General features: G+C 32.0%; 1 protein-coding gene across 3 annotated transcripts in view; it reads left to right on the forward strand.

Annotated features, from left to right (window-relative positions):
* Nucleotides 1–24,339, forward strand: part of LOC133202710 (uncharacterized) — a 50,207-nt gene that overhangs the window by 7,118 nt on the left and 18,750 nt on the right. For all 3 annotated transcript variants that reach the window (XR_009723283.1, XM_061338571.1, XM_061338570.1), the window contains exons 4-6: nucleotides 4,471–4,707; nucleotides 7,511–7,755; nucleotides 21,956–22,070. Coding sequence is in view for 2 of the 3 variants with exons in the window: in XM_061338571.1 (XP_061194555.1) it covers nucleotides 4,471–4,707; nucleotides 7,511–7,755; nucleotides 21,956–22,063 (590 nt within the window). In the remaining variant the exon portion in view is untranslated. The remainder of the gene's footprint in view (nucleotides 1–4,470; nucleotides 4,708–7,510; nucleotides 7,756–21,955; nucleotides 22,071–24,339) is intronic.

The following is a 24,339-nucleotide window of genomic DNA, read 5'->3' on the forward strand; positions in this document are numbered from 1 at the left end:
AATTCAAACATATTTATAAAGTAACAATTATGTTGGAACTTTCAGCATCAGAATTATGTATTTGAACCAGTTTTTACATAATTTCTATAATACTGTTTACTAAAATTTTCGATTTTTAATGCTGACATATACTTCTGGTTATGTATGTCTTACGTCTTTAAAAATACGGTTACCTATCCATTTTTAGTGATTATTAATAGATTTAAACTATATTCAGTGATCAGTGACAATAAGTGCAGTTTTTCTATTTTGAACCCATAAATTCGTGAGGGTGGAAATACCTTAAGTTCAGCTATGGTTAATGCCCCTTTACAAAATTCTCTTTCAATAGTTCCAAAAGCACTTACAGGAGAAATCCAATGAAAAATCTATTTTATTTTTCCCCTCTGCTTATACCATTCAACCTCTTAATTCTCATCAGATTGAACTAAAGTCAACGTTATTTAGACTAAAAATGATTCAACAAAAATTGATTTAACCACATTGAGCAAAAACATCCTTAGAGTTCAGCCTACCAACCCTACCAAACCCTCCCCCCCCCCTTGTTTTTTTGTTGTTTGTTTGTTTGTTTGTTTGTTTTTTTTTTTTTTTTTTTATGTTTTTTTTTTTTTAATATATTAAATGGAAAAAATTTAATTTTCCCCTTTTGTAAAATCTTCAATTTTCTTTTTAAGGAGGTGGTTTCTTTAAAGTACGTGAATAATGCTTCAACTATTGACAACTACTCTTTAAGGAAGCGATTGTATGGCGTCACGTGATCGACTCATGTGATGTTTAAAAAAAGAACATTTACGGTAACCATTTCCGGAATAAGAAGCGTGATTATGATTACGCCCATGATAAAAGGTTTTCGTGGCAATATTTTTTAAACGGAGAACGAATAAGATAGGCCCTAAAGATGTGATGTTGCAGAGTGTTGGTGAGCGTCGACGCAGATTTTTTTTTTATCCATGTGTTTTTTTTTTTTTTTTTCGTTTTGACACGTCTAGCCTTTGTCGTAGTTCTGAACGCTGTAATCTGTTTCATGAATAAATTTAATTCATACTTGGATCTTTACGTCCTCTAGTTTTAATTCAAATACTAGAATTTTATTTGAGATCGTGTTTTTTATTATAGGGTTTACATCTATGAATAGACAATCATTTCCTAAAAGCTTCAGACGGTGTGATTTTCTCAGTGATTATAATGAATATAGGCGTATATGGAAGCATAAACGAATGTGATTTTCATATATACGTGTACAGACCAGTTTCAGGTTGCATGCTGGACATGAAAGTATTTTTAAAAAATATCGCAGAGGAAATTGTTTTCCTCTGTAAGATCTTCTCTAGCATTTTCAACATTAACATCGACCATGTGCATTGTAAACATTGAATCATCGACACATATATTGCGTAAACATTTGTTGTAGTAAATTGTTTTATGCGTCGTATTTGGTAAAAGAATTGAAACTCGACACACTTCTGATGAAAAGAACAGATAGGTTTTCACAAATCTATCAATAAATACGCATGTAAGAAGGCTAACTCTGACAATCGAGGAACTACGGAGGTACCAGGCATACCTGAGAAAGAAAATTATTTTGAGCATAACGTTATATACATTTAAAAAAAAATTTCAACTCATCATGCTCAAGGTAATATATTTGAAAAATTAATTTAATTTTTGAAAATTCACGAGGACATGAACAAAGACGCTTCACCTCAGCATATTTAATGAACCGCGTGATCATGAAGCGCAAATTTATAAAAGTCATTCAACCATTATTTTGGAAACAAAACAGTTTGCACTAGGCCTATAGTTTTGACGTCAAGTGTGGTATTATGACGTCACAATGGAGATATGTAGATTTACCTAGTTCATGAGAAAATGAACTGTTTTCTAACTTGCAATGAATGTGTAGGAAAAATATTTGCAAATGTAAATATTTCATAGCAAATCAATAAAATTTGTCAAATAAGATAAAAGCTAGAATTATTTTATATACGGTATAGTTCTCTGAAATAATCTACTCAATCAATGTGTTCAAGTGACTACCCCCCCCCACCCCACCCCACCCCCCCCCCCCACCCACCCCCCTTTCCGATTCCAAGTCACAGTGCAGTGTTCAGAGCATGAACAATTTGGCCCTTGGACCACTGTGCACTGGTTTAGAATGTATATATTTATATTGAAATAATAACGGAATGAATATTTTGGAGATGGAAAAATAAAAAAAAAAAATGTGCATACTGTTGTTTTTTGTGTACATGATACTTATATCATTCTGCTCTACGTATAAAATGAGCAACCACCACAAGATTTTCAGAAAAAAAATATTTTATTAATCTGTACGTATTGTTTTTTTTTTTATAGTCTTTTAACAGATTATGCACTTTAAAGGTTCAGCAACAAACCATCAGATTAAAATTTATGAAAACTTTTAATATTTTAGGAAGGGGGGGGGGTGGTATTGAAATGCATGTAGCTTAAAAAAGAATGTGATGACCCCACTTCATATTTTAACCATAAGTCACTTATAATAATTGTTACAAAATATATCAATTTTAGGAAAATTCATTGGACAATTTTTTGTCAAGACGTTGAAAACTGCTCCTGGGGTGAAAATATAACTGCAAATTTACAATGACTACTCCTCAAAGCAACTGTGGCATTACTATATCTATCAATAGTTTCTGATATAATTTTTATTTTCAATGAATAAAAAGCATATTATTTAATATCTGGTGAAAATTATTTAATTTGTTTCAATTTTGATATCTGTATGGCATACTTAAAATTTCACTACATAAATATCAAAATATTGAAAAACGGTGGTTACCATGGCAACCATATCTTCCTTATAACCCTGATGACCATGGTTGACATTTTCTTATTATGATACCATTAACGTAAGGCAAATTATATGTAAAAATGAGAAAAATTCATAGAGCGGATTTTTTTCATGGACCCTTGCAATCTCTTCCTTAAGAATATAAATCAAATCAGATTGTTCTTCCAAGTCCCCAATTTTAACTTTGAAAATCCTTGGAAGAACCAAAAATAAAATTTTAGTGGCTACTTTTTCTTACAAGTCCCATTTCCTAATAGCTCAAAAATGCAAAAAGAATTTTCATAATTTTTCAAAAGTCATTATATTAGATCATTTAATATCAGTTTATACACAAATGAGACTCAAAAACAATAAAAAAGTCCAAGCAAGTCCAAGTTTTGCCTGTGATTAGGGCACATATATGTATTAACTATACAGTCTATATCATCCAAAAAATAAAAACCAGAATACATGCAATCCTCCATTCCTTCAGATTCACTTCTGGGGATTATGTGGATATTAGACAGATGTGTAGCATCTGATTTGGAACATGATTTGAAACACGGTAAAACAAAATTAAACTTTAATAATGGTTCTTAACAAGATATATTTCCTCCAGTGGCTTCTTTATAGGCGCAGAGTCTATAGTTGTAAAAATAACAAAAGTTTATGTTACTTACTTCTGAATAAGTGATATATAATAGATTAACACACATGTACATCCTATCTTTTGTAAAGTCAATGTTAATAATTAGCATGAACAAGTTAGACAACAGAACAATTCAGATACAGATCTGTTATAAATTTAATTTATGAATGTCAGTAACATTTCATTTCATTCATATCTATGATCTTACAAGATTAAAACATCTAGTTTATTTATTACGTGTCATTCCTTATTTCCCATTCCATTCAATGTTATATTCTGAAAATTTTAAATTTAATTTAAGTGAATGAGATTTTTAAATTTAAAGAAGTTTTGTGTGCTGACTTGTAAAATTTTAAGAGATTAACATAAAAAATGCATGTATCGTTGTACTCGTTCTAGGGACTCTGACCACTAAATAAATATTTTAAATCGGCACCCCACATGTAGCAGAATCATATTCTGGGACCTTTACGATCTACAAACGCTTGCATTACGTTCTTAAAAATGTTTCTGTGCTTCCAGGCTAAACATACTCTCCCTTGTTGTCACCTCTTGATACAACATCCATCAAATAAATAAATAAATTTACGAAAAGCATAAATTTAACAGTCTTGGGCTTATTTTCAAACTTTTCAGGGAAAAAGTTTAGAAGGACCGAAATTTAAAAACTAAAAAAAAAACTATGCAAGTCTTCAGGAAAGATTAAAAATATTTAATATGCAAGGCAATCAATTTTAACGTACTTTGAAAAAAAATTTAACGTGCGTAATTTTTTCAAAGTGTGTTGCCACACCGCTATCTAAGAAGTAGTGATTTTTAAACGCACGGTCCCTAAATTACATTACGACTGTTTTATCATCTAGGTACGACTTTTTCTAACCTAATTAAACGGTAAAACGTTAATAATATGTACAGCTAACAAGAATACTATTGCATTTGACTTTTAAGAAATTTAGAAATGTGACAAAAAATTCTTTAGTGCTTGAATTTATTCTTTATTAATATGCAGATATAGAGGACCATCATTCGGAACATGGCATTTTTCAAGTATCTGATGAGGAGTCGAAAAAACATTACTGGAGAGTAATAGAAAAACTGATAGGAATATCCAGAGATGCGTTGAAAGTATACTTCGACTGTAAATTATCGCCTCAAGATCTTGAAAAAACGCTTAAGCTTTATGGAGATGAAATGAAGAAGGGTCCTTACAGATTTACTGAAGACCAGCTTTTGATTATGTTTCCAGGTTGTTCACTTACTGTGTATTTTTAGGTCACCTGTGTCACTCAGGTGACCTATTGCTATCTCTTTTCGTCCGTCGTCGTGCGTCGTCCGTCGGTCGTAAACTTTTGAACATTTTCAGCTTCTTCTCTGGAACCAGCAAACCAATTTCAACCAATTTTAGCATATAGCATCTATGGGTGAAGGGGAACAAAAATTATGAAATTCGTGGCCACTGGCTCCCCGGGGCCTGAGGGGTGGGGCCAAAACCATCAAAATTAATGCAATCTTTAAAAATCTTCTTTACTCCTGGACATCAAGCAGTCAAACTGTTGGCATGATTGTAATAAGCATTGAGCCCTCTACCAAAATTGTGAAATTCATGGCCCCAGGGTCAGGGGTTCTGGTGCTAGGGCGGGGCTATATAGATCATATAGTGAAAGTGCATTATTTTTTTTTGAAAATCTTCTTCTCTACCCCTGGGTATTATTGAAACAATTTGAATACATAGTTATGATAAGCACGAGTGACTCTACCAAAATTGTGAAATTCATGACCCCAGGGTCAGGGATTCTGGTGCTAGGGCGGGGCTATATAGATCATATAGTGAAACTGCATTATTTCTTTGAAAATTTTCTTCTCTACTCTTGGGTATTATTTAAACAAATTGAATACATAGTTATGATAAGCAAGAGTGACTCTACCAAAATTGTGAAATTCATAGCCCCAGGGTCAGGAGTTCTGGTGCTAGGGCGGGGCTATATAGATCATATAGTGAAACTGCATTATTTCTTTGAAAATCTTCTTCTCTACTCCTGTGTATTATTGAAACAAATTGAATACATAGTTATGATAAGCAAGAGTGACTCTACCAAAATTGTGAAATTTATGACCCCAGGGTCAGGGGTTTTGGTGCTAGGGTAGGGCTATATAGATCATATAGTGAAACTGCATTATTTCTTTGAAAATCTTCTTCTCTACTCCTGGGTATTATTGAAACAAAGTAAATACATAGTTATGATAAGCAAGGATGACTCTACCAAAATTGTGAAATTCTTGACCCCAGGGTCAGGGGTTCTGGTGCTAGGGTGAGGCTATATAGATCATATTGTGAAAGTGCATTATTTCTTTGAAAATCTTCTTCTCTACTCATGGTTATTATTTAAACAAATACATGATTTTGATAAGCAAGGGTGACTCTACCAAAATTGTGAATTTCATGACCCCTGGATCAGAGGTTCTGATGTTATGGCGGGGCTCTATTTATTATATAGTGAAAATGCTTTAAAAATCTTCTCTGCACCTGGGCATATCAGAGGCAAAAAAGAGTAAAAGTTTGAATAAGGAAGGGTATTTTTAACAGATTTTTGAACATGATCAGGACTATTTGGTCAAGTGTTTTGGTCCAGGCCAGGGCTCTATTAATTTGTATTGTACTGAGAGGAGTTATTCCCCTTTGCCATTTACGTGTGATAATTAATCACTGTAAATAATGTACTTGAAAGGTTAATAGAATAAGAGAATTATGCAAGAATTTTTATTGTATAATACAAAAAGTACTTTCATAGTTTTAATGATCAGGTAGACTTGTAAGTAATAGATAAATAAAAATGAGACAAAAATAACTTGTCTTATTAAATGTTCATCAAAGACCAAGAGAGGCCGATGTAACAATGCACCAATTCCAACAAGGAATTAAAAGAGTACAGAAGCACTGATAGTTTGTTTTTATACTGTCTGGTGAGAGTGGTAAATGGGGAACTCTTAATGAATACTAGACTAATTATTTTGTTGATCCTGATCACCCTATTTTTCTTGCTTTTGGGCGACAAAGCTTCACCTTTCAGTTCATTTCATACTCTATGGATCTTCTAAATTGTTGTATTATACTCAGGTGACCGTTAAGGCCCTTGGGCCTCTTGTTCTACATTTCTTAACACCTTTTGCAATATAATTTTAGTTTTTAATATATTTTATATTATTTCGAACTGAAAAACAAAACTTGTTCATCATTGTTCTATACACGTACTGTTATTGAGTATTCATGTTACCGTATAAAAAAGGTATTTTTATTGGCTTCCTTACCATCACCTCCCCTCTTGTTCGTAGTTCTGTCCGTTAACCAATGAATCTCAACATGAAATAACCCACCAGTCAAGGTATTCCCATAATTGTAATATTTATGGATTCTGTCCCAAATTTCATCACCACAGGAGTGCTTGCTCTAAGCTTGTTTTCTTATCTAGATCAAAGTTTCCAATTTTATTGCTCTTGGTGAATCTTAATAGTTACTTTGCATTTTTTTCAATGGTCAGTTTTTTCCCCTTTTTGTCGATGGGTTTAATTATTCTGATTAATTCCATTACAAAACAATCACGAAATTATAATTCATTATACCAACATCAAAATCAAGTTTATTCTAACTAGATAGTTATAGTTCATTAAATTAAAGTTTGCTATTCATCAAGTCAATGTATTTGGTACACAATTTATGACCATCTTACTTTAAAATACCTTGATTTCATTTTACTGGCAATAAAACTTTAACTATTGATAACATAAATGATTATGATGTGAATATATATATTGCAAGTTGAAAATGTTCAAATGAAATGTCCATTATCTAAACCCTATAGGTTTTCATTGAATTCCGAAGGAGTTAGTTCATAATTGAAGTAAATTTTGAAATTTTGAGCTTTATTGGTTTTTACTGTTTAAATATTTTCAAACATAAGTGACTAAAATGTTGAAGTTTTGCCTCAGATAAATTTTTATGTAAACTGCGATGATTTTAAGCTCGTGTTATTACACAACACTTTGCATTTAAGGTGACGGAAGTTGTCCATTATCTTCAATGTTTGATGTATCGATAATGTACAAACTGCTTAGGAACTATGTTGAAGATTTGCCTACACCAACCAAAGGTTGGGGGAAAAAGCCAGATATTGGAGATATAAAGGAAACAGACGATTTAGAAAGAATCCGGATTTACAGAAACAAGTTTAGTCATGCAGGACAGGATAGCACGTTAGAAAAGGATGAATTTAATATGTACTGGATGGACATTTCTCAGGTAAATAATAAATACAAATGGGATAAATAATGTCAAATAAATAAATCAATATCTAATTTAACGTTAAATTCGCCAAGAGTAGAACCAATATATTTTGAATAATTCAAATGCATTTTACAGAACGTGAAATCAATAAATACAATAATTCTCGCAAATATTTAAAATATGCAATTAAATGTAAAAAAAAAAAAAAAAAAAAAAAAAAAAAAAAAAAAAAAAAAAAAAAAAGAAAGAAAGAAAGAAAGAAAGAAAAACAATAAGAAAGCTTTCTTTTACAGTCATGATTTCAATGTATTTTAGGTATAAGAATATTTGTAAAATTAAATTTTATTATCATAATTTTTCATTTTTTCCTTCTAAGAATCCTAGAGCAAGTGTAGCATAAGTTGGTGCAACTTTTGTTCACATAGCTGAGCCTAACGTTTGTCTATAAAACCTTTCGTTAAAATATATGGAATTGTTTTCCAAAGTAAAAAAAAAACTTTTTAAAACAAAGTCTTCGGGAAATCTTTGATGAAGAAGATAAAGGAAGTTCTAGATCATGTGGAATTTTAGAATAGAGGTTGATGACATTATATGAAACTAAAATGGATTCAAAGTTAATTTCTGGGGAATTGTATTGAGAAAAGCTATAATATCTCTTACATAAAAACAGTATATCAACTACATTACTAAAATAATTCCGTTAGTTTCACATGTTGGTTCCGCAACTATGGGTTTCATCTTCAGATCAGATGAACTTTCAACGCTAATGTACGTTGATCAAGATATTTTTCATCCATCGTTTACGGTCTGGTTTTTATGTATTTTAGGCAAACCATAAAAGTTACTGGTTTCTATGCTATGCGGTTTCATTGCTTGTAAGGGTTTGTCCAAATTTATCTAAAATGATTTCGAATCTTTGTATGACTTCTTTTTTTAACATAGTGTGAACTGTTTTTTACCACAGAAAGACACAATGATTTGTAATTTTCACGATCCACTATAAGTACTGCGCTCCATTTATCTGCCTCTTTAATATTGATGCCTTTGTCATGTTTAAGCTTTCCAATGGCATCCCATTTTGATTGGTTTAAGTTATTTCTTTTCTCTTTTCTGCTTAATTGTTCGACAGGAAAGGACTCAACTTTATTAAATAATTTCTCTAACTTTTGGTCCCTACATTTAGGTGACATGAGATCACTTTTATTACATGTATATACCCGACTATGTATCACTCAGTTTTACTATTAATGAACAGGAACTTGGATAACCACACTTTGATTTCTGGATCCTAGTCACCCCTCTCTGAAACTGATGACATAGTACACAGTATGTACATGACGTTTTTATCTTGCGAATCAAAAGGTTCCTTGAAAAAAATTTGCTTTGTTTTATGAATAGAAGTTGTATAATTAATCCCAAAAGTTTTTTTAGGTCACCTGAGTCACTCAGGTGACCTATTTCTATCCGTTTTCGTCCGTCGTGCGTTAACTTTTGAACATTTTTAGTTTCTTCTCTGATACCACTGAACCAATCTCAACCAAATTTAGCATATAGCATCTATGGGTGAAGGGGAACAAAAATTGTGAATTTCATGGTCCCTGCCCCCCTGGGGCCTGAGGAGTGGGGCTAAAACCACCAAAAATAATGCAATCTTTTAAAATCTTCTTCTTTACTCCTGGAAATCAAGCAGTCAAACTGTTGAAAAGATTGTAATAAGCATTGAGCCCTCTAACAAAATTGTGAAATTCATGGCCCCAGGGTCAGGGGTTCTGGTGCTAGGGTGGGGCTATATAGATCATATAGTGAAAGTGCATTATTTCCTTGAAAATCTTCTTCTCTGCTCCTGGATATTGAATAAACTAACTAAGTACTTAGTTATGATGAGCAAGAGTGCCTCTACCAAAATTGTTAATTTCATGGCCCCAGGGTCAGGGGTTCTGGTGTTGGGGGGGGGGGGGCTATATAGATCATGTAGTGAAAGTGCATTATTTCTTTGAAAATCTTCTCTGCTCCTGGATATTAAATAAACTAACTAAGTACTTAGTTATGATGAGCAAGAGTGCCTCTACCAAAATTGTTAATTTCATGGCCCCAGGGTCAGGGGTACTGGCGTTAGGACAGGGCTCTATTGATTATATAGTGAAAATGAATTAATTCTTTGAAAATCTTCTTCTCTGCTCCTGGGTATTAAATAAAGTAACTAAGTACATAGTTATGATGAGCAAGAGTGCCTCTTCCAAAATTGTGAATTTCATGGCCCCAGGGTCAGGGGTTCAGGTGTTAGGTAGGGGCTCTATTGATTATATCGAGAAAATGCATTAATTCTTTGAAAATCTTCTCTTCTACTGGATATTAAAGTACATGTATCTAAGTACATAGTTATGATGAGCAAGAGTGCCTCTTCAAAAAATGTGAATTTCATGGCCCCAGGGTCAGGAGTTCAGGTTATAGGGCTGGGCGCTATTGATTATATAGTGAAAATGCATTAATACTTTGAAAATCTTCTCCTCTGCCCCTGGAGATTATTTTAACAAACTGAGTGCATGATTATGATAGGCAAGGATGCCTCTTCTAAAATTGTGAAGTAAATTGCCCCAGGATCAGAGGCTCTGGTGGAAAGGAGGGGGGCGGGCTCTATTCTTAGCTTCCGGTTATAAAGCAAAGAAACTAAGTGTATTGTTATGATGAGCAAGAGTAAAATTCATTCAGAATTTTGAGTTTCAGCGCCCCTGTGTCTGATGTTCTGGTGTAAGGGTGGGGCTGTATTGATAATATAATGAAAATGCATTAATTCTATTAATTAATCCTGTCTGCTCCTTAGTGTTGAGCAGATAAACAAATTGCAAAGTTATGGTGAATAAGGGTGCTTCTAACAGAAATTTTAAAAATTGTGGCCCCTTCCCAGGGTTAGAGGTTCTGGCATTACCGGGGATGGGGGGGGGGGGCTATTGATGATAAAGTAGAAATGTTTAATTCTTTGAAGTGCATAGTTATGATGCTGAGGGTAATTCTTCCAGATCTGTAAATTTCTTGACCCTGGGTCATAGGTTTTGGTGTTAGGGTAGGGATGTGTTGAATCTGTAGTAAAAAATGCATCATACATGTGAAATTCTTTTCTACTTCTGTGCATATGAGAGGCAAACTGAGTAAAAATTTTAATAAGCAAGGGTATTTTTAACAGATTTTTGACCATGTGGAACATTTAGTCAAGCGATCAGGTCCTGGGCAGGGCTCTATTAATTTTTATTCTACTGAGAGAAGTTATTCCCCTTTTCCATTCACCTTTGATAATAAATCACTGTAAATAACGTATTTGAAAGGTTAATAGAATAAGAGAATTATGCTAGAATTTTTATTGTATAATACAAAAAGTACTTTCCTAGTTTTAATGATCAGGTAGATCTGTAAATACTAGAAAAATAAAAATGAGATAAAAATCTTATTAAATGGTCTTCAAAGACCAAGAGAGGTAAATGTGACAGGTTATGTTATGGCATTAAAGATAGTACAGAAGCGCTAATAGTTTGTTAATAGTCTGCATGGTGATAGTGATGAGAGGGGGATAGATTATAACTTAATTTATGAGTTGTTATTGAATATTAGACTAATTATTTTGTTGATCCTGATCTTCCTACTTCTCTTGTTTTTTGGGCAACAAAGCTTCATCTATCAGTTGATTTTATACTCTATGATCCTCTCAATTTTTGTGTTATACTCAGGTGACCGTTAAGGCCCTTGAGCCTCTTGTTTTCATTATATTTTGCTAATCGTAAGGGGTATGTAATAAAGAGCAAGAGCCACTTATGGCCTTTTTTGGCCCTGAGAATTTCTGAAAAATCGAACTGCTCAGTTTTTGATTGAAAATGCAGTATTTATAACTTGGACCCATTGTGACAGTGTATCTATTGAACATGACGTAATTTTCTCTCCAGTCAATGCATTATGACGTCATAAAATGCGTCATTTTTCCCATATCCTGTAAATTCCCTTAAAAATGGCCAAAAGTTGAGGTATTTTTTCAATATTTCATAAAGAGCACAACCTCTGATCCAAAATATGCAATTACATAATGAAAGATCTGTTTCTGAAAATCACAAAACATGTTTTAATTTTTGGATCGTGGGCTGTGCTCATATTTTAATTCTTTGCTGAAGGTAGTCAAATACGCATGTTTTCTGCAAAATTCAAGAACATTGCATTTTCTGAAAGCCTGTTTTCCAATACCTGGATTCTCAAAAAGAAATTTTATTATAGGAAATGAAAGCACTAAGTCTCTACTTTATTTTGATATATAAAATGGGACAGAGGGTGATAGTCAATTAATTGATATAAGGACATGGCCATTTTATGCATAAAGTGAACCTAGCTCTTTATCATTATAATAGTGGCTTGATCCGAAGAGCCGTATCACGTCCCGTTTGATCTGCCCCTGTCAACTCAATGTTATGCTACTCTTTGGATCAAGTTGCTGTTATGATAATATATATTAATTGGCTATAACTACAATAGATTTGTCATTATTTTTTTTATACCTAAGAAAAATTCAGCTTCATGTAGTGGTAATGTTATACAGAAAGCCTCAGTGTCATTAGTAATTTTCTCTATGCGATTGGGGTTGTGTGGGGGTAAATTTCAATTCTTCTTCAAGTACTTTAATTTTAATATCAGTCAATTTTCCATTCGAAAATTCCATTTTTGGTTCATGTTTTTGTGGCCTAGTTTCTTGCTTCGTGTTACCTAATTTTGGTTTTGTCTGGGGGCATATCCTATAAAAAATGTCTAGATCTGTTAAATTCTGTTAAAGATCTGTTAAATTCCTTTGCTGGTTTTTCAATTTTTTTTAAAAATTATTTTTTATTATTATTTTCTTTGTTCTATATTGTTGTTTATGGCAAAAGATTTGTGAGCGCTTTTAATTTTGGTTGTATGTCCGTAGATTCCAGAATGATAGGTTAGTTTAAAAAAGAAAAAGCTATTGTAGGCTTGAAATTTCGTGATTCTTGGCTAGTATCTTTCCGTCCATGAAAATTTCATGAAATGCTTTTTTTTCCTTGGTAGTCTTGATTGAAATGTGTCTCATATTTTTTAAACCATATTTATACCAATCATTGTATTTATTTTTGTTCTTCACATGAACACTCATCAACCACATGCGTATTAATTGCTCTATAGTTGAACTGGGCATCATACTTTCCAAGAATATATGGACTTTCTCACCGATAGTATGTTTTTTGACATTGTAATTTGCCCGAATTTGTAGAAAATCTGTTTCCTATGGTGGCATATTTCTGCCCCTTGTGTGCAAGTTATTTTTCTATCAAATATGTCGACATGCAAGATAAATATGTTGACATGCAAGATAGTTATGTCAACATGCAACATAACTATGTTGACATGCAAGAAAATTGTAATCAAATAGAAATTATTAAAAATCTTCAAAAATCTCAAATATTGCCCACATGTGACATCCAACATGCTAGATGCTACTTATTTATGTCAACATGCATTTAATTTATGTTAACATGCGAGATAAATATGTTGATATGCAACTTATTTATGTCGACATGCAACTTATTTATGTCGACATGCATCTTGGTTATGTTGACATGCGAGATAAATATGTTGACATGCAACATATTTATGTCGACATGCAACTTATTTATGTTTACATGCATTTTTCAGATACAGTTCTGCTATGACCTAAACCATAGACCTTGAATCATAGTTCAAGGTCACTGCACACCCTTTAAAAGAGACCTCGGACGATCAGATGGACGGACGAACACATTAATTACATGTACTATAGGTCGCCCGCAGAGAGGGGCCCTAAAAACGTTTTATAATCTACGGTCACGTTTCTAAATCGCCAGGACATTTTATCTAAGGAAATTCAATTTATACTTTGTTGTCCACCTCATATTATAGAAAATCATTTAAACTGCAACATTTGCTTGAATTAATTTTCGATCATTAAAATCAATTTCAATTTTACCGACAAAAAACAAACAAACAAACAAACAGAACCGTGCCTCATTGCACGTGTCTTGGGTAGTAACGAATCTGCACGCTCGGACAAATGTTCAAATTGTGTATCACATAATTTCTTTTGCATTTAAATTTGATCATTTAATTCAAAATCTTATCATTTTGAAAATCGATCATATTTAAAAAAAGTATGTATCCAAAATAAAATCACAAATCGATCATATTCACTGTAAACTTTTTCGCCATTCCTGTGTCTTAAGACATTTACATCGATTTGTGATTTCATTTTTGGATATTTACTTTTTTTTTAAATTATATATATATCTGTTACTCAACATAACTAAGTTGCATGTCAGCATATTTATCTCGCATGTCAACATAACTAAGTTGCATGTTGACAAAAACAAATTGCATGTTGACATAACTAAGTTGCATGTTGACATAAATAAGTTGCATGTTGACATATATAAGTAGCATGTTAACATGTCTAAGTTGCATGTTGACATAAATAACTTGCATGCCAACATATTTATTTCGCATGTCGACATAAATAAGTAGCATCTAGCATATTGGAAGTCACATGTGGGCAATTTTTTAGATATCTTAAAGATTTTTTATAATTCTTATTTGATTGCAATTTTCTTGCATGTCAACATAGTTATGTTGCATGTTGGCATAACTATCTTGCATGTCAACATATTTATCTTGCATGTCGACATATTTGACAGAAAAATAACTTGCACACAAGGGGCAGAAATATGCCACCATAGTTTCCGCTTTAAACTGATCTAATAATAACCATTCTCTCCTTTTTCTTTGGTTTTCAGGCTTTCGTTTTATTGTCGAAATTTATTATTTTCGACATATAGCTGTAAGTCCTCAACTCAGCCATGTATTGTAGATTTTTGATTTTGCTGTGTCTTTACCTTGTTTCTCAAGGCTATTCTTCTGTATTTTTTAATTGTAGATTCCAAAACTTATGTGCTGTTGTTTTTCCGATTTTAACCCTTTTTATTTTGGCAGGAGTCTTTTTCAGTGACTACGTTAGTAGACATTTTGTTAATATTGCAGTGTGTGTGTGTGTGTGTGTGTGTGTTTCTTTTGACGTTGTTGCCTTGGTAACTAAGTCGTAATGTTGAATATCATTCAATGGCTCGAAATTATGTATGAAATCCTTTAAAAGTGATGTATCATTTTGGATCTTTTTCTAAATTTGTACGTTGGTTTTTTACTTTTCAATTTTAAATTATTTCCAGCGTATCACTCTTGAATGAATCCAGTTTTCCCTTATCACTTTCAGACTGTCTTAGGTAAATCATATAAAATCCTCTTCCATTATGCAACTTTTGAGCATTTTGTCTTTCGGCATTTTGTGTTTTGGTAAATAATTTAGTAAATATTTTGGTAAGAAGTGATTTAAGAGAATAGCTTTGTCTCTTCATTTTGATAACTATGTGGTTTCTAATACTTTTTTCATGCCTATGTTGTCTTTCACGATAGGCAGGTTATTTCTAATTATGTTGAAAATTTCCGAATATTTTAGATTACTCGAGGAAACATATGATATGACATTTTTCAAAGTTTTGTTTTTCAATGTGAGAAGATCCTTTCTTTCATAGGATATTGCTTTGTTTATTCAGTTTTAAATCAATTGACTACGACAATGCCCTTTTAGGAATAGAACTTGTAATTCTTTGTGACGAGTGTCCAGGAGTTCAGCATTGTATATTATTGTACATAAACGTCTTACTAAATGTATGATATGTTGTTCTTGGCGTGCTTACGCGGTGACATGAATCAAACATTAGGTATTGTTTATAATTATCTGTTATTTTATAGAAAACGCACGTTTTAATGCGATCTTCTTTCTTGATAACCATAACGTTAAAAAAGGGTAACATATCTCTTTCCGAATTCATAGGGAATATAAAAGTATGGTTCATGGATTTAAGAAAATTCCATTAAGTGATCTTTGTCTTTGTCCCATATGATTAAAAAGTCATCAAAGTAAATTCTTTTTAAAAGCTTCAAAGTGTTGACCGAGTGTTATCTTTATCGTTTCAAAATAGCCCTTCTTCTAAGAATCCTAGAACAAGTGAAACATGAGTTAGTGCAACTTTGTTCAGCTTATGTTTCCTGTACTGGCTTTTGTGGAATATAAAAATAATGACTTTTGATCAAATGAATTGAATTGAACATATTTTATTGACAAAGTCAAAAGGATCGGACACAAGTTCAGAAACTGAGATAGTCTTCTCCTAATACAACATTTTGTAAAATTGCCAAAATAAACATATATACATATGGTCTACTACATATGCATCGTAGTAATAGAAAGAAAAAAAATAAGTTCTTTAAGTGTACAAGTATAATTTGAATTGGTAAGAAGAAGAAAAAAAAAGTAAGCTTATTTTGAAAAACGACCACATTCATTTAAGAAAGTTTGAATAGTTTTGAAAAGTTCAGCATTTTGTTCAATAGTAAGAGAATCATCGCCCCATAGCATTAAATGTACATCTATAACATATAAATAATTATATGACAATAGCTTATTCATTAAGGAATTCCTTGCTTTTACATAATATTTACAAGCAAAAAAACAAATGATATGCATCTTCTAGTAGTCCACAAGAACAATTAGGACTGGTTATTAGGTTACAGCGATATAAGTCAGAATTTAAAATACAATTATGTCTTAATCTTGTATGAATTATGTTCAAAAACCTTTTTCCATATGAAAAATATTTCTGAGGTTTTACAATACTGTTGTGCAGATAGTTTTTAAAAATTTTAATAGAAGTTGCCTCCTTTGTTTTAAGACTAAGGGAATTCCACTTTCTAACAGTATCAGGAATAAATGATTTATTATATAGTTCTAATCTGTATTTTGGCAAAGAATAATTTAAGGAGTTCCTGGTAGTGTATCCTGAAATATGGCCTCTTGTATCAGGTACTAAATTTTGTAAATAATTAGGTACTAAATTATTGTGCATTTTATACATTGTTATTAGTTTTGCTCTGTTTCTTCTATATTCCAAAGGTTACCAACCTGTTTCCAAATATAATGAATTTCTTGAAGCAATAATTGTAAGCCCAGTAACTATTCTTGCAGCAAATAATTGTACTTTTTCAAGATTCTCAATGTCTGTTTTGTGCATCCAGACCAAACTTCAACAGCATATTCAAGTTGTGGTCTAATAAAAGATATATACATCTGGGATAGAATATCTCTTGACACAGTAAATTTTTGTTTTTTAAGAAGCCACAGTTTTTGTATGCTTTCTTTATAATGATATCAATATGATCAGACCATCCTAAGTTGGACGACAGAAGTATCACAAGATGTTTGTGTTCTGTAACATATTCCAATTGGCAATTGTCAAAAAATTAATGCTGCACATTTTTTGAATTAAAAAATACAGCTTTGGTTTTCTGTGGGTTAAATTTCAATAACCATTTCTTTGACCATTCATCTAGTATTCTAAGATCATGGTTAAGGTTTTGTTCAATATGATTTATATTATCTGAACATTGTTTAAGGAATTATCATCAGCATATCATCTACAAACAGATATCATATTTTCAGCCACATCATTTACATACAATAAAAATAACAAGGGACCAAGTACTGAACCCTGAGGAACTCCAGCTTTTACATGTCCTACAGAGGAAAAGTGATTTCTATACATGACTTGTTGTATTCTATTGCTTAAATAACTATCAAACCAATCTAGCATATCACCATTGATTCCATACATTTTTAGTTTGTGAATTAAGCCTTTATGCCAGACTCTATCAAATGCCTTGGATAAATCACAAAACACCATACAACAGAATTTACCTTCATCAATACTTTTTACTATAGAATGGTATGTTTCTAAATGTTGATATACTGTGGAATGACCTGGTAAAAAACCTGCTTGATATTTATAAAATATATTATGTGAATACAGGAAATTGTATACATGTTTAAAAATGATTCTTTCAGAAATTTTGCTTATACAAGTCAGCAAAGAAAATGGTCTATAATTTGTAGTGATGCAAGGGTCATCTTTCTTAAATAGTGGAAGAACATGTGCTAGTTTCCAGCAGTCTGGAAAAGTTTTTATATTAGTGTTAGGGGTTTGTTGAATAGTATACACAAAGGTTTTGAGATAGTGTCTTTACATTTTATGGCTGATGCAATTAGGACCAACTGCTTTATTAACAGGAATAGAAATTATATCAATAATTTCCTGTTCTTGTATTTTTATATCCGGAAAATTATCCTTACATCTAGACACTATATTTGGGAGCTCCTGATTACTGTCATCTAAGACTGTAATTGATGTGAAATATTTGTTCAATAGTTCAATTTTATCTATGTCTGAAAATGCAAAACTTTCAGTGCCATTGTTGGCTGTAAACTGAATAGGTGGAATTTCATTTGTTGGTTTAATGTGAAAAATGTCTTTCAGTAACTTCCAGTATAGTTTTTGATTGTTCAGAAAGCATCCTTAAGATGAGAATCTATATTGTCATAATAGTTTTTGATAGCATATTTTTTCATGTTATTAAACTTATTCCTTACCTTCCGAAAAGTTTCCAAATCAGATTCTCTTTTTGTTTTTTGTGCTATTTTTCTTAGCCTATTGCGAATATGCAAAGTTTTCTTTAGAAGAGAATCCATCCATGGTTTATCATTTGGCCTTATGGTTACAGTTTTTTCGGGTACGCATTGGAGAATAATAGAATTAAACTTTTCCGTGAAGTTTGCTGTTGCAGTATTATTGTTTTCTGTAGCATCAATAAGGCTATTCCAGTCGCATTGTAGGATTAAACCATTAAGGAGTTCTAAACCTGCATGCTTATAGTTCCAAATTTTACGTTTATATGCCGCATTAACATTGGTATTCTTGTGAATATATATATAAGTTGCTTTATGATCACAAACTGTATTACTAACTTTTAATGTTCCAGAATCATGTACATGTATATTGTCACTAATGATAGGATCTATAAGGGTTTCTGTATTGCAGGTAATTCTTGTTATACCCCCGCTCCGAAGGAGAGGTGGTATACTGTTTTACCCTTGAGTGTCTGTCTGTCTCTCTGTGTGACCGTGTGTCTGTGTGTCCGAGTGTCTGTCCGTAACAAATTTTGGTCACAGTTTTCTCAGCAACTACTCATCACAGATGCTTGAAATTTTAGCACAATCTTTGTTTAGGCATGCCATATGGTCGGATTTATTTTTGTTCGAATCCGATGTCAACTTCCTGTTTATCCGTGCGTCTGTCGGTACCAAATTTACGTCGCATATTTCTCAGCAACCACTCAGCGAAGATGCTTGAAATTTTAGCACAATCTTTGTTTAGGCATGCCAAATGGTGGGATTTGTTTCTATATGAATTAGATATCAACTTCCTGTTTATCCGTGCGTCTGTCCATAACAAATTTTTCGTTGCAGTTTTCTCAGCGACTACTCATCACAGATGCTTGAAATTTTAGCACACCCTTTGTTTAGGCAGGCCAAATGGTGGGATTCATTTTTGTTTAAATCTGACGTCAACTTCCTGTTTATCCATGCATCTGTCTGTACCAAATTTCCGTCACAGTTTTCTCTGCAACTACTCAGCGAAGATGCTTGAATTTTAGCACAATCTTTGTTTAGGCATGCCAGATGGTGGGATTCATTTTTGTATGAATTCGAGGTCAACATGAGAGGGTATATTCACATCAGAGCGGGGGTTTTACTAGTGAGCATTCGCTCACAGACTTCTTGTAGGTTCATGTATGATATTTGTTAATCTAACAGCTGTTCATAATTGTATGAATCTCATGTGAGTTGTTAACTTTTAAGAAATCAGTGTTAAGGTCACCAAGTACTACAATATTGCTGGAAATATCACAAGGACCAAGATAGTTTTTGCCAAAAGACACTATTAGTTTTTGGTGGACGATAAATACAGCATATAAGTAGATTTCCCTTTACTTGTGGTATTTCTATCCAAATGAGTTCAGTATCAATGGGTTCTAAATCTTCTCTTCGACTAGCCTTATACCATAAATCATTACACCTCCACCATAAGAATTGCGATCTTTTCTGAAAATATTCTTAAAACCTTCTATGAACACTTTCATTTGTAACATGTGTGTCTATATGAGTCTCACTAAAACATAGTATATCAAAATCTTGATTTAAATACATTAGGGAATCAATCTTATTTCTGATGCTTCTAATATTAAGGTGTAGTATATCAAGAGGGTTTGGAGCAGGTGGGCCTGGATTTGTTTCAATATCACCAGATAGCAGTAGAGTGACAAACACGAATAATTGTGCAAAAAAATTAATTCTGAGAGACCAAGATGCCATATTTTTATATTGTTTTTTGGGGATACTGGATATGAATAGCAAAATATCTAATAGTGTAGTAGATTTTGAAAGCAGACCTTGACAGTATATTATGACATTTAATGTAAAAAACCCATAATTTTTATCAAATATAACTACGTATTAGCGTTTTTGACGTCAGAATGAAAATGTTGATTGTATATGTTATGGGTCAGAATAACCTGAAATGCCTGCAAAAATCAATCACACAGTTTAAACTTAACAACAACTTATTTACAGTAATATATAAAAATCAAAAATTACAAACTTACAGCAAGGACTCAAAAATACATACAATAGAGTGTCCTTTAATGTACACATAATGTCCCATTGAGAGTATGGAACACCTATCTTATCCCAGTCTCTTAGTACTCAAGTTCTTTTGTGCTCAGGTCTTCATTTTGTACTCAGTTCCTTTTGTACTCCAGTCTTATGCATACAATCGGCAGCATAGTTATACATTAACGTAAATCTAGAAAATTCTAGAAATTGTAAATACAAGATGTTACCGGAACATTCTTGACACACACGGAATTCAAGATTCACGAATGTTCTAGAAAAAATGACCATACATGTTGACCACTCCGGAATGCTCCATTTTTTTTAATCAATATAGGCGTCTCCATATGAGTGAAAAATTCTCAAGAGGGACGTTAAACAACATTCAATCAGTTAATCAATATATACATGATAAAGCGATACAAACACATTTATATTACAGCAAACCTCACATTACCTTTCCCTTAAAAAGGTTTTAATGTCAATGAAAACTTAAATTGTCAAAATAATATATATGTACATCAATGCAAAAACTTAGTATATTCATGATAATCTTGACAAGGCATCTGCGATAACAGTGTCTTTGCCCTGATGTGTTTAATAGTTATATTGTATTCAATAACAAACTCCACCTAGTCAGTCTTTGATTCTTGTTTGACAATTTATGCAAAAATGTCAGGGGATTGTGATCCGTATATACAAGAACTGGATGTAAAGTACATTCAAATAAACATCAAAATGCTGTAAAGCTAACAACAAAGCAAGACATTCTTTTTCAATGGTAGCATAATTTTGTTGACATTTTATGTTTCTTTGAAAAATAAGAAACAACTCTACCTTATCACTTTGCTCTTGAAACAAAGCTGCTCCGATTCCAACATCACTAGTATCAACAGTAAGCTTGAATTGCTTAAAAAAAATCTGGAGCTGAAAGAACTGGATTGCTCATAAGAACATTCTGGACATACACGAAATTGAAGACTCAAGAATGTTCTAGATAAAATTACCGTAAATGATGACCACTCCGGAATGTTCCAGAAGTCTTTTTATGTTACTCAATATATACATGATAATACAAACATTTAAATTACAGCAAACCTCACAATATATACGTGTAACAAAGCAATGTATTTTCAAACTCCTGAAGATTGAAAATGAAACCAGTATTGTACAATATAAACTTATAAAATCTTTCCACCTGGAAAACTGGGTCTAGACATGACCCCCCCCCTTTTAGAGTAGAATTTCCCCCACGTAAATCCCACATCAGATTCCATTTTTCCGGGGGGGGGGGGGGGTCCTACCCTGTTTTATAGTTATAGGGTGCGATTTCCCAAGAGTCAATCCCCCATATATTATTAATTTATCCAAAAGCATATTTTCGTTCTAATTTCGGAGCAAGGCCAATCTATGGAATATTAAAGTTTCTTTCTGTCTATCTATGTTAACCTTATCTTTACTAAATACCCAATTTTTGCTGTAGATAATAAGTGCTGTTGTGTGCCTGGTTATCCATTTCCTATGTCATTTAAACTAAAATGATAGGTTATTCTTTTTTCTTTTTCTTTTTTTTGAATTTAGGCAATTATGAGATTGAGCAACGGAGAGCTTCAAGCAGATGTATATAAACTGCAAAAAGAAACCGAGCATAATGAGAGAAAATCCTGTGACGACAAAAAGAATGGGTAATTGGTTGGTATGTTGAACAACTTTACCATAAAGCCGCGATTTTTTTAAACTTGAAAAATGTATGTGGAAAATAAAGCTTTATTTTCCAGGTAAAATTCGCTTTTTCATAAGCTTATTTTTCTGCCAATGTAATGCCTCAAGGAAATAAATTGTTAATTTTGATATAAATGGGATTAACTGTTTATTTTAAACATCTTAAAATTAAAACCAAAAAAATAAGAAATAAAAAAAAGATAAAAAATGAATTAAAAAACAAAATATACCGTGATGTTAATTTCGCAGCACTGTTAAGGCTTCATAACAGGCGGATCTCATTATATATATGGGATATGTTAACTGTGACATTACGCAAAAATATCAACTCTTCAAAATACGAGAAAATATAATTTGCAGTTTTGATTTGTTTTAGAGTATTAAACTTACCAATGCGTTCATTTTTGTTGCTAGTTAAATACCACATAGCAACGTATAAACAAGTAACTTTGCTCAATGCACTTGTTGAGATGATACTAATGTGGTAAATTGTGACGCATTTTGTGTGGTGAGAGGCAGATTGAGTAATTTTTTTCACAATGAAAAATGCATTTTATTTATTGACAGAATTTTGTTTAGAGATGTTAAAGAGATAAATTCTAAAACGTAGCATTTGTTGAATGCTATTATTCAATTAATAGAGAGATGGAAAATATTCACTGTGTTTTCTGAACAAGAATGGTAAACTGAACATGGAGGTGCCTATCAAATTGCCTTTTCGCAGGGGCATATGCTTAATGATTCTTGGCCACATTTTAAATATAGATAAATGAAATATTCCTTAACTTGAAAAGTGATGCTGCTTTCGTGGAATCAAGAATGATACTTATGCTGGTTAGGTTCCAGTGTCTTTCATTTTTAGCAACCTTAATTATTATTATTTAAAGTAATAAAAATGTTTTTTTTTTTCTATATAAAGCAGAAGCACTCTCCAGGAACTACAAGATATTTGAATTACAGTAAGCATTTGCGATATTGAAATTTGTTTTTAAGCTCCATGCGATACAAATTTTATGCATGTGTCATTAAATCGTCAAATAAGTTACTAAATTAAATTTATCTTAACGTGTGGTATACACAATTATTTCAATTCATATTAAACTAGTACGATAGTATAAAGGCTTCACAGAACGAACGAAATTAAGCTTAAAAAGTATTTATTTTTGCATGTCCAAATTCCGTTAATTTCTTCATAATAAGCCTTTACAGTGCTGCTTTTATGATTTATATATGTGTACATTTTTTTAAGATCCATATATGATTTTTTTATCAAACTAATATAAAAAAAGCCTAACCATTATTTAATGTGTCTCTTATTCAATGGTATACATTATTGTACATGTAGTTTTTGACTCTTACAAGGTATTTTTTATCTTAAATAGCAGTAATATCTTTAACTTAATATTGTTATTAACGTTGTTGCTGTGAAATTCGATTATATAAACTTTTTTTTTTTGCTCTTTTTGAATGCAAGATTCATTGCATTTGATTATCAGCTCACGGAAGGCCCGTGACATTGCAGTTGACCATGTTTTACTAAATTTGCAATACAACATCTATTTTTAAAACGAATTTAACATTTTTTCAATAAGTTGTAAAGTCCTATTAAAAAAAAATTCACAGAGAAAATATTTTATTGTTTTTGTCAATCAATATTTTTTTTAATTCAGAATTATTTAATAAAATATGTACAATGGTGCACATTTCATGAGATTTTCAACAAATTGTTTGAATGGTTGCATATACAACCCTTACCGTATAGAGTTCTTTATGTGGAAGAAATGTTTACTAAAATTAACGAATTTGTTTTAAATTGTTCAGCTAAGCAAGAAACATTGAAGTTAGTCTTGAAATGATTATGTTTTTATTCTTTTTTTAAACTCATTCAATGTCTTTATTGGGCTTTTCTATCTGATCAAAGTTTTTCACTCGTTCTTCCGTCCATCTGTCTATAATCCATATTTTTGTGTACTTACCTTTTTGTCATTTTCTCTAAAATCGCCGGGTCAGTGTCAACGAATTTAAGCATCTGAAGATGAAATTATTCAAATTGTTCAAATTAAAGAAAGCTTCAAAGTAGTAATATTTAAAAAAAAACAAACAAACAAAATAATCTAAAAAATTAACAGGCCTTGAACTGTCAAATTTTATATAAGCAAATGTCTGATAGTGCAAATTCAAACTGTCAATATTTTCACGACCTTTAAATTCTTTTTTTTATATTTGAATTTTCCACATTGTTA

This window comes from Saccostrea echinata, unplaced genomic scaffold, assembly GCF_033153115.1.
Source record: "Saccostrea echinata isolate AGI-Se365-2 ecotype Australia unplaced genomic scaffold, CSIRO_AGI_Sech_v1 ptg000047l, whole genome shotgun sequence".
Lineage (NCBI taxonomy): Eukaryota > Metazoa > Mollusca > Bivalvia > Ostreida > Ostreidae > Saccostrea > Saccostrea echinata.